General features: G+C 40.6%; 1 protein-coding gene across 2 annotated transcripts; it reads right to left on the reverse strand.

Annotated features, from left to right (window-relative positions):
* Positions 1-2,999: 2,999 nt before the first annotated feature.
* Positions 3,000-12,352, reverse strand: LOC119316032 (fatty acyl-CoA reductase 1-like). Of its 2 annotated transcripts, none has more exons than XM_037591246.1 (10): positions 12,216-12,352; positions 11,840-11,943; positions 8,953-9,152; positions 8,409-8,509; positions 8,062-8,200; positions 7,788-7,949; positions 7,598-7,679; positions 7,066-7,335; positions 6,608-6,732; positions 3,000-3,490 (listed from the first exon to the last, which is right to left on the reverse strand). In XM_037591246.1, exons 1-10 carry the CDS (start codon positions 12,292-12,294, stop codon positions 3,328-3,330), a joined length of 1,425 nt encoding a protein of 474 aa, XP_037447143.1. In that variant the 5' UTR covers positions 12,295-12,352; the 3' UTR covers positions 3,000-3,327. The 2 variants fall into 2 exon arrangements, with proteins under 2 accessions (XP_037447143.1, XP_037446572.1); XM_037590675.1 differs by having other exon boundaries at positions 8,062-8,254.

Here is a 12,352-nt window from a genome sequence, read left to right on the forward strand (position 1 = left end):
AGATTTAAATCATTTTCTGAATTTCTGGAATTTACTTAATTCGAAAATATATTAAATACTACGTGCTAGGTGTACACAGAGAAGTGTACACAACAATGGCATTACAGGCTGATAGGTGGGGCCAGCCTGCTGAGTCAGCAGGTCAACAGTTGACCAATTGACTGGTAAACAGGTCAACAGGAGGCCCACCTGTCACAGACTGGAACTAGCCCAGTCATCAGGTTGACTAGTCAAACTGACCAGTGGGTCCTGGTTGTCATTGACTAACTAACTAACTGTTTAGTTAGATTAATTAGCAGGTTAATTAGGTTTAATAGTTAGTTAATAGAATTAATTAAGTTTAATTAATTCTTTAATTAATTAATATTTTCATTAATTTTAATTTTTTTAATTAATTCTCTTTTTTAATAACGTTCTGGGGCCGTGGGGCCCCCGTGTCATAGGGCCAAGGGCCTATCGGGTTCGGGTGCTAACATGCCACGAGTGTGCGGGCGAGGGTTGCCTCGGGCACGGCCGGCGAGCAAGGCCGTGGCTGCGGGAGCACGCCGCGAACGCGGATGAAGGCGGCATGACCAGGTAATGGGAGGCGGCAGAGCGAGGCCAGAGGTCAAGGCGGCGCCGGCGCGGCCACGACGCGGGTGGAGGGGCGGCCGCGGCCACAGCGAGGCCGCCGGCGGCGTAGGGAGCAAAGGCAGGGCGGCAGCAGCGGCGCCTGGAGCTGCGGGCGTCGGCGGCGAGCGGCGTAGGCGCGGGCGAGGAAAGGATGGCAGTAGCGCACGGCAGCGGCAGGGGTGAGCGCAGGACAGGAGGCTGGCACGCGCGCGAGCAGAAGGCAGGCGGAGCGCGACGTCGACTGGAGGGGGTGGCGCGGGGGCACACGCGTGCTGCGGAGCAGTAGCAGCTAGGCGCAGCACGGGCGAGTGGGTGCGGTCGGGGCAAGTGCGAGCGCGAGGTGCGGGTAGAGGCCGCGGCCGGTGCGCAGGGGTGGACGTGGACGGCGCTGCGGAGCGCGAGCGAGCGCGCGGGCAGGCGGCGAGGGCAGCGCGTAGGCGGGGTGTAAGAGGCTGCAGCAGCAGGCAGGATCACGGCTCCGGGCACGGGCGTGCGTAGCCGGGCGCGAGCGAGCGGCTGACGGCGCGCATCGGCGTGGCAAGGCGGTGGCCGGAGCGAGGCGTCAGGCGCGGGAGAGAGGGGGTGGAGGCCGAGCCTCACCGTAGGTGCAGGGAGCGTGGCAGTGGGGCACGGGGAGGAGGTCGAGGAAGATGGCGACGGTCACGCGGAGGTGGTCTGGCGACGGGCGCGGCGTCGAGGTGGAGGAGGAAGGCCGGTGGGGAGGCGGCACGGCGTCGGGGTTGAACATTCCTAATTGTCTCGACGTCAAGGATGTTAAATTTAACAAACAAATATTTACCAAGCAGCACATTCATAATATTAGAGTTGTACATATATGTTGTCCAGACATGCGGGTAAATAGGGGCGTCCGTTTGAGGTTTGCCCTTGGAGATGCCCTTGTGTTATTAGCGCAAGAAACCAGGGCATATTTCCACTAATTGTCTCGACCTTCCATGACTGCAGTTGCAGAGGTTGTGAACTCTTCTGATGCTATGAACACTGCAATTATCTCAATCCTGAAGGGGAGTGCAACGTGTGGTGAAATTGAAAAGGATTTGAAGGATTGGTGAACATCTTGCTTCTCGACCATTACTTTGCAGTTGAGTTTAATCCGGAGTCTGGAACTATGCTCTGAACTGTTAAGGTGTCCCCTTTGTCGAAAGTCAATGGCAAAATTCTGGAGTTAAACATGAACGTGTGTTGGTGGTTATTTTTTTTCCAAATGATCTATCACTTATTTGGAAAGGGCTGATCCGATTGGACATTGCATGCAGATGTTTGATCAAAGTGCGAGGATGCCTTGAAATGTTTCTTAACACTTACTACAGAATTTAAGTCAAACCAGAACAACAGGTAACAGGTGTGGTACTAGAGGAGGAGATGGTCCAAGTCCAGACGCACACTACAGGGTCAACTGAGGTCATTTCTCTGGTTGTCCCCGGCCCTTGTGGACTGGTCAGTAATCCATATAACTGTTACGCAACCACAATGGGGAAACCAATCACAGCTTGGAAGGTGAACAAACTGCGTGTAACATAGCTGTCAGGCGAGGAAAATGACCCTGCTGAGGGAGAGGAGTGGAACAGGAAACTGCAGAGGGGCACGATTCCAGGATCCCTGCCCGCCAACAATAAATTGGGGGCGTGCTCTGGTGCTGACTACGTATATGTATGAAGGTGTGAAAGCGACGCTTAGGGAGGAGCTCCCTTCTGAGGACCAAGCTGAAGAGCAGATGCTGAACAAGATCGACCACACAATCACCATGGAACAACAGGTTGCAGCGAAAGAGGGGGAAGAGGGAAGGAAGGCACATGAGGAGGCGGCCGCTGCGAAGCGGAAGGCGGCGACAGCTCGACTAGTAGGATGTCGATGTGTGCTAAGCCTGGCATCACGGTCCAGCAGATGGTGGAGGCACGTGTAGCGGCAAAAGATGCAGCTCCAAGTAATTTGTTCACTCCCTTGAATAATTTGCCAAATTTGCATCTTTCGATCCGAGGCAGGGAAGGCTGTTGCACAATTTAATTCTATTCATGCGCAAGAGATTGTTCACGCGAAACTCGTGGACGTATACGAAAAAGAAAAGAATGTAGAGGGGGAAAAGCCAGCAGAGGAGCTGGCAAATGAGCAAGTTCTGGTGGAGCGTTCAGGGGCTGTCAATGAAAACCAACCTGGTGGATAACATAGTGACCGAGAGGATGATATCTTTTGAATGAAGAGTGTAATACCACTAGGAAAGGGAAACCAAAGAGATCGAGTGCTAGAAAAGGGAGCAAGAAAACAACAATGAAGAAAAGACGACAGCTTTCTTCTGGAATATCAGGGGTATTGGAAATGTGGGAGAAGAAGACAACTAGGGAGGTACATAAAACAGGAACACATTGATGCAGTTGGTTTGACTCATATTTATTGCGTACTACACACATGTCATGTGTATTGTTAGGTTATATGTCGGGACAACCAATCTGATATAACACACTATCTCCATAGGAAGTGTTACATATATCGCATATGGCTGTGACACACATAGGCACCTATATTTAGTCTATGTTATTATGTATATTTAAGGTACGTGCATGGAAAGGACGGGTATATTATGACGATATATCTCCATACACAAAACAATGCATACATATAGTGCATATACATATATGCTCATTCCCGACTTGGCAATAAACTTTATAATTTGCGTCCCTTATGCAATCCTGTCGACTTTCTTCATGTGGCATTGCGTGAATTCACCATAACAGCTGGGATGTGTGTGTTCACGAGATACGAGCTCCAGTTGATGCAGGCAGGATCACAATCAAACATGGAATCCTCATTTAGCTTGTCTGTAGTGGTCGCCACCCACAGCTTCCTCATGTTCGTGTCATCAAAGCTTTGTAGGACACATGGAAAATTGGATAAGTACAGTAAATAATGAGCCACAAACAATTTAAAACATTCTCCAGCCAACAAAAACCTTGAGACAAAAGCCATACATCCTACATTCCAAATTAATTGAAGTTTTAGATTAGTCATAAGTCAAACAATTTTAAGTTTGGCCAAGTCTATGGAAATGTATGCTAAGATCTATGAAATCAAATATATATTGTGTGAAAATATATGTACTCATAGGTGTACATAATCCCACATTCAATATATATCTTGTAAGTAACTATTTACACCCGAAAATACACATGCTCAACAGGTTTCATGCGCACCCCCATGAATAGTAAATTCAGAAGAAGAAGAAGAAGAAGAAAAATCTGAATTTTGGGGTATCAATCTTGGTCGACCATTCTACTCAGTTATGTAGTTTCGTGAAGGAACGACACCTAGGGTATTTCATAGTAAAGAAAATACGATCTGACTTTACCATTCATTCAAATAGTGTTTTTGAACAAAGCTTCGATTTTGTTAGTTTTTTCCAGAATACCTAGGATGTCATTTCTTCCTGAAACTTCATATACAAGTGTACCTATTATACCTCTGTATCTATTATACATATACAAATATACGAGCATGCATGGTAAAAGTGTGGACAAACATTAGTATTCTACAATAATATTTTTTACTATCAATGTTACCGCCTTACTACAATATTGTGGAAATTACTACATTTTGTACGCCGGTTTACTATATTTTGTATAGATTTTTCCTAGGGCTACACACACACACATATTCTATACTCCTGGGGTATGGATGCCACGGTTAACATACCTCTTGTATGTATCTAGTATACCACTTTATCTTTCTCAATATAGTTTTAATAAATTATTTTAAGATATCGTAATATGAGTAGCATGAAAGAATATCTCCAGCCCCTACTTTTTGCAATAAACACTTCGTACATACAAAAAATCAGTATATATGCAATGATGCAAACTATGTAAAATATATGAACTTGGATTTTTTTAGTAGAGCTCCTCTCATGTATATAACAATTACTAATGGAGCATATTACAAATAACAAAGAGCTATAACCAATTTATCAAAGTGATATGGACTCCTTGGATTTTATGTACTTCCACACAAAATATACCTCTTAAATAAATATAGTATACCTCACTATAATCCTTAATGGGCTGAAATAACCGACGAACGTCACGATTCGAGTAATCAAACCGGACGATTCCTATGTGGATGTTCATGTTCCTACTGCATTTCTTTCCCCTTGCATGTGTGAGTCTTTTTAGAGCAACTAATTGCATGCATGAAAAATGCAAAAGAGATGCATGATCTCAACCTAGATTCTCTATGATTTTGAAATTCAAAATGTTTTATTCACAATTAAATTCGTTGCGACGAGATCTTTGAAATTAGATCCCATGTTGATATGTTCTGATGGTATATTTTTGGGTCCAAAGTTACCCGGCCCGAGGTATGCAAGTTATCATCATGTTGTTTACACTAAATTATCGGGGCATAAAAATGGTTCCAAACCTTCTTTCTCATGCATGTGCATGCATACGTACTAGAGGACAAAAAATTGATGTTATCATAAATTCTCCCATTTCAAAAATTCAAAACGTTTTGTATCTCAAACTGTCTGTCTGACTCAAAATCTGTTTTAATCTCTGAATCCGTCATGACAAGACCTTCAAAACTAGATCCTATGTGGTATGCCTCGATGGCTTTTTTCGGGTCAAAATTTACCACACCTTGGGTACATAAGTGACGACGCTTCTTACACAAAAGTTACCAGGTATGTTTCAACAACCTTCTTTCTGGGTCAAAATAATTAGGGTGTTTGTAAGTAAGTTATCATGTGGTGTGTATAGTACCATGTTATTTATACAGAAGTTACCAGGTGTATGTAATCAATAAAAAAATTCTCTAGGTGAAAGTTACCGTGGTGTTTGTACATAACTTACCAGGTATGTGGTATGTTAATTACCATGCTATTTACGCAGAAGTTAAGGAGGGTATGTTTGCAACAACTTTTTTCACGGGTCAAAGTTACCATGGTGTTTGTATGTGAGTTATCAGCTCAGTAGTGTGTAAAATACCGTGCTATTTACACTGAAGTTACCGTGTCTATGTTCCAACAACTCCCCCCCCCCTCCCTGGTCAGTTACCGTGGTGTTTGCATGTAAATTATCAAATCTGCAGTGTCTATATTACCATGCTATTTACAAGCCATTAATGAGGTCAAGCTCAACATAGGGTCTTTAGAGACAAGGTCGAGTGTTCATGTATAAATATATCTTATTAATTATTCTAGGATACCTAAATACGAGTTATATTAAAAATGATAACTGGGTATAATCACTTCATCTATGTAGTATTTGAAGAGTGGAAGTACGCACCCCCAAGAGTATATAACCATTTTCCTTTACCTAAGTGATTATATATGTAACATTGCTTGCACATGCATTCTAGATTTTTTAGTTGTACCTAATACTTGGTAAGTTAGTTTAGAATAGTTAGCACTAGTACACATCGACCATAATAGTTAGCACTAGTACAACATTCTCAAATTTCTCAGTAAAACGTTCACACTTGTATAGATAACCCAACCTACACTATGAAACATCACTATACCTTTTCCCCAAACAGAATGTTCTAGCTGGTCCTTGACGATGGAGGCTACAATTTTTTGGTAGGAACTACATATTTTTAAGAATAGAGTAAAATTTGCATCACTGCCACTATTATGTCCTTATATAGCAAGTACCAACTACCGCTAGCAACATCTAGTTCCAAACATGTGTTATTCTAAACTTCTCTAACACAAACATGAAGTCATGGTAGGTCTTGTGAAATTTACTTGTAGTTATCCACTTAAGAAGCGTTCAAAGAACTACTTATTATTGAAACAATGCTAACACAAAAAGTTCACATGTAGTTTCCAGAACATTCAGATAAACTAAATCTACTTCCTGTGAAATGAAAGCCAAAAGTAAATATTGGTTTGTGAGACCAATCACTAAATGGTACGTGGTTCTAGACTCTTATAACAAAATAGCGTTACTTCTGTGGTAATCTACAAAATTAAGTTGAAGTTGCTCACCACCCTTTAAAGAAGACATATGGAGCGTACAATTTGGCGACAAGCATCAGGAAATTGTAGCCGCGGTTCAGCTTATTGTAACTCTTGGAAAATGAACCCCCAAATACACTCATCACATGCAACATCTGTATATCACAAGATTTCCCAAGTCATCACATAATTCACAGTTTTAACATATTTATTTCATCATTCCTAAGTAAATATCTATTTAAATGACTTGAATATGAACCTGTATTTCTTTCTTTTCTGTTAAAACTTCTCTCTCTCTCTCTCTATCTCTCTCTCTCATCTATAATTCGAAATATTCTAAGTACCAATGCATATTGTAACACGTACTAAAGAAAAATAAAGGGAGGGTTCTTGGAGATTGAACCTGTAGTTTGTAGCTATTATTGTCGACGTCTACATATTCACATAGATTGAAAGTACATATGAATTGGAAAGAAAAATGTACATACCTCTAATGCTATCTTATACCGTAGGATCATGTATAAATGGAAATGTGTGTATTTCTTGAAAAGGAGCACCCTTTTATTCTTGACAATCATCCCACTGTTGGATACACGAGGATTTGCACGAAAGTACTCATAAAGTGATTCCTCTGTAATAGAATAGTTCAAAGGATTCCGATGGCCTGAGGTCACATGGTAAATTGCTTGAGCTCTGTGCTGGTCCCAATGAATGGCCATGGCAACCATCATTGCATTAATCACCATGTCTCCTGGTATCTATAAATATTGTAGTTTTCAAATTAAATTCAAACCTATAACTATAAGAATACCCCATAAACGTATATGCTAGTTAATTACATATGAGTGAAATGTATAAACTTCATATGCGTTAATAATACACTAACAGTCCCCAATTATATTAAGAATAATCTCTAGGCACCCTATTTGATGTAGTTGGCAAACACATGCCTCTGTACATGGTTAAACAACTTTTGATATGTGTATGTATGTTTTGGATTAGTTTTTGTGCAATACCCACCATATCACTTATGACATTATGGTCGGCGATGAAACATGGAAGTTTTTGGTCATTGTAGGCGACATACAACATATCAATTGTCCTGCAACCAATGTGACATAATCAACTAACACACACATAATATAAGTACTAATATAGTTGCATAAAACGAGTTAGTATGAAGGACAAACACTTCATTTTAAAAAATTACCTAGTCCCCTCTATCCATCCAGGAATTGGATCTTGGAAAGTGCTGAGTATGATGCTAGGGCGGACTATGACAACCGGAAGGTCTCGTCCTAAGTTACCAAGCAACATCTCCCCTAAAGCCTTTGTGAGTGAGTACACGTTAGGCCAACCAAAGTGCCTAGCCCTTGAAAAAAATGTTGTTAATTAGCTCATGTTACTTATGTTAACTAGAACATCTTGGTCACATATGTTTATAGAAAATCATTCAAATGATATGTATATTTATGTTTCCAAACCTTTTCAACCCAAGTTCCTTCATTTTCTTCTTTTCTAACTTGTCATTAGAGGACTGCATCCTGAGTGTTGACTTGAAATTCTCAACTAATTTTATCTCAGCTTGAACGTCCAAGTTGTAACCTTTCCTTAGTGATTCACCTGATTTGAATGATTTCTCCATTAACAAGCCTTCTTGATCACCGGCTACAAAAGCTACTCAAGACAGCAACAACGAGAACAACATCACTACTTTTGGTGAGTATATGATGTTTCATCATATATATGCACAGAACATCTACATTCTAAACATATGTTTCATCACTTTCACAAAGATGAGCTAAGGAGCATGAGTTATGGACGTTCTTACCTGTGGAAACATGAAGGAGCATTTTGAGATTACCACACTTGTTTGCTAAATGGCACACATGGGCGACCCCTAAGGCATTTGAAGCCAAAGCAACATCATATCTGCACACGGAATATCCAGTGATATGCTGATTCACAACCTATATGTTAGCCTTCTAAAACAATACATCAAATGGTGACATACATAAATTTCCTATTGGCTATTTCTTCATTAACACGATAAGTATCTTGTTTGTCATTAGGTTTCTCATATATCAATTAATGTTCCTAGCGTAGATCAACAAACCATATTTATAAGAAATGTATTTAAGATGAACCCTCGCAAAAAATGTACTGAAGATGACAAGGTTATGCATGACTAGAAAAAGCACTAGACCGATATATAGATGAAGTTTTTCTATTTGAAACTACATGACTCTTATTTATGAGTATTTAGCAGAATTTATTATACTACTTTTCTCCAAAGAAGTTGGTACTCTGAATCGGGTGTCCATGTCAGTCAATTAAGAAATAAATGTTTCTCAGTCTACTAGTATTATAAGCACCTCTCGTAGAAGCTAGTAGTTGCAGCTACACTGACAATGACATCAATTTCCTTGGATATCTGCTCAATCGTAGAGATTGGGAGTGCACAATTTTCGTACACAATATCTCCAGCTAAAGGGAAAATTTTGTCTTTTATCAAAGAGTTGAAATCAGCTCCGTGCCTGCTTCGCAGAACATCAAAGAGTTCTGTTCCAACAACCTACACAAAATAGTATAAGAAAAGCTAAGTTTGAAAGATACTTGAATTCCACAAATAAATTAATACAGATTAACTTCTTTTAACATCCATAGCGAGGATTGGACCACACATTCAAAAACGGCACTAGGAGGGAAACAACAATGTGACTGTCAACGTGTCACTAGCTAGACTTGCATCTTGAAGAAGTAAACACCACAGAAGACATGGCGATTCATGCTCTCCAGATTACCCGAGGAACAACATGATGGAGTCCGCGAGTCAGCTTGAAGAGGTAGGCAAACATATATTACAAAGGTTCTACATGGCTTGCTATAGCTAGGAGGAAATTTGTGGCACTCACGCGTGTGGGAACGGACCCCATTTTTCTAACATATATTACAACGGCTCTACATGGATTGCTATAGCTGGGAGGGAATTTGTGGCACGCATGTGTGGGGGCACCGGCCCCGTTTTTATTTTAGCTTTCAATTTTCAACCTTTCGTATCTTTTAAATAGAAATCCAGATTAAGTTTCGATTTCATATTCCTGTTTGTCGTGATGAAGAATTTCAAATAAGACCCTTTTAATATATGTTTTGGGGACTTTAAAGAACTTTGTTAAGTTTCATCTACTGAAACTTGATACAAAGAACGAAAAAAATATCACAAATTCCAGAAACTAAAACTTAAAACTTGGTGTGCCATGGTGCGGAATCCAACAACTTTGCAGATCGTGAGGCAATTGTGTGGCCGGACACGGCTGGGTAGGTGTGTGCCCCTGCGAATTTCCGTGCTATAGTTGCGTTAATTGACGGGCAATGTTTCAGTAATTGTATGTATATTAGCCACTAGCGCAATGTCTTCAAATAACTCTTCTATATACTTGACATAGCTTCTTTTTTTTAACATCATACTCACCATAGCTTGTTGTTTCCACGGGCCCGGTCCTGAGATTTCAGGGGCCCGCGACGAAAGGAGAACATGGGGCCCATCAAATATTATCCTTAGATATAATACTAGCCCACTAACAATATATTAAAAATAGAATTAGAGGTATGTGTTCTTCGACATTGTGTCATCTGGAGGTGGGATATGGCGTGTTCTTCTCTCGACGACTTGTCTATCAACATTGCCTCGTGGGGCCAATGATGTGACGTTTCCAGTAAAATCAAGCATACACCTGGTGCATAATCAGGAAGATCCTCATCACTGGCTCGACTAGTGCGGCCCACCCAGAGCTATCTCTAGAAATTTGGGGCCCTGGTGCGAAACGCAAAACCGAGTCCCCTGAATTTGAATAACTTATGTAACCAAAGTATACTCTTGCGTAATTATGTAACTTAGATACATGTTATTATATAAAATATTTAAAAATATATGAATACTAAAATAGCGGAGGGCCGGGCGAATGAATCGAGGGAGTCATGTAATGGTATTTGTGATAGAATACTTGACAATTTAAAATGTCACATGGTAAAAAAATGCTACTAAAATAAAATGTTTCACTTGAAATACAGGTCTTGTTTTGTGGGGGCACTTGGAATATAGGTTAATTATATAAAGTTGGTTTTTCGAGATAATCTGGGCGGCGGAGCGGCAGAGCCTCGGCAATAGGCGAAGATGCGATCAGACGCACGTTCGAGATTAATGGATTGCTAGATGGACCCCACCCACTTGATCTTTTCATGGGCTGAACCCGTCCACCATTGCAGGCTACCTTGATTGAGTTAATTATATAAAGTTATTTTTGATAATTGGTTACAGTCTCTATTTAGTTTATCATTGTAATTGACCAATTTTTTGTATAAACATTTTTGTGACAGGAATTCTTATTTTCAAAATTATGATTTGTAAATCAACTTATCTAGACCAAAAATATATATTTCAATAACATCCATGTTCTTTTAGCGATTAATTACATGATTTCATACAAACTATGGTTATTCATTCCAATATGTTTAAATATGTTTCAAAACTACGATTTCCTTACCCCGCAAAAAAAACTGCAATTGCTTGTAAGGCTTATCATGTATGCATATTTATTATTTTTATATTTTGATGTCAAAATACTATTGTTGGTAGCTTCCATGATAGCTAGCTATAACTTTTCGTAGTTTATAGGGATCTCACCTCTATGCCATGAAAACCACTATTTAAGACATTGAGTAATAGTAGTAGTTAGTTTATTCCTTCATTTTGGCCATAATGTAAAAGATTTGTGTGAAACATGTGATGGCTCCTGATAGTGCACTCTACTGACATAGGAGGAGATGCTTGTTTAAGTTTATTTTGTCCTATGTTAGATGCAATCATGGCTTACTTAACTACCACATACTCATGATTACGACTAGATAGGAAAAAGGAAGGGCTGAAGAAAGAAAGATAGGAAAAACAAAGAAAGATTATAGTGACAAAGACATCCTTCTTTTATCTTTTGCCATTATCTAAAGGTGACGATGATGATGATGATTACTATTACTATTTGTTATATATACCGTGGGTTATTCCTTAGCGTTGTCTACAGCGGTCAATGGATGTCTGGAGATCATATGAAATTAAATTAGCATCTGACTAAGAGATAGTATCTGATACAAAGGCCAAACTATCATCTCATTTCTCTTAGGTAAGAGAGGACAGATTTGTTTTTATTCATCATTCATAGTCCAGATCTTCCCTTGATTCTATTGTTAGACTGAAGGCAAACGTACCTCGGTGAGCACACGATGCTGGGCGGATGCGGCGTCTGGTGAGCGCACAAGAAGGTAGAGCTTCCTCACGTCCGGCTGGACCCTTAGTATCTTCTCCACCAGCACTACATTATACCATGCACATACGTTATTGCACACAAAGCTCTAAATATTTTTGACTTGATTCAACCTCTGAATTGATTAGTAAGCTAAGCCATGCGTGGACCAGTAATCAAACAACTACGCCTAACTTTCTTTTTGCAACACTAATATGATATATAGGACTAGGACGTGACTGTCCAGCCCTATGCTAAATCTGCCACTAAATAAAGATCATTCTACTTAGAAAAGGAGGGAGAACCAGTGCATGAGTAGATTGGTACTCAAATGTACGTACATTTTCCGAGGAAGCCCGTCGAGCCGGTGATGAGGATGCTCCTGCCCCGGAAACACCCGATCACCGCAGCGGCGTCCATGGCTTCCTGGATGCTTGCAGATCAACGCTCCAATGCACGTTGCCTGCCTATAGCTGGA

The sequence above is a fragment of the Triticum dicoccoides genome, chromosome 1A (genome assembly GCF_002162155.2).
Source record: "Triticum dicoccoides isolate Atlit2015 ecotype Zavitan chromosome 1A, WEW_v2.0, whole genome shotgun sequence".
NCBI lineage: Eukaryota > Viridiplantae > Streptophyta > Magnoliopsida > Poales > Poaceae > Triticum > Triticum dicoccoides.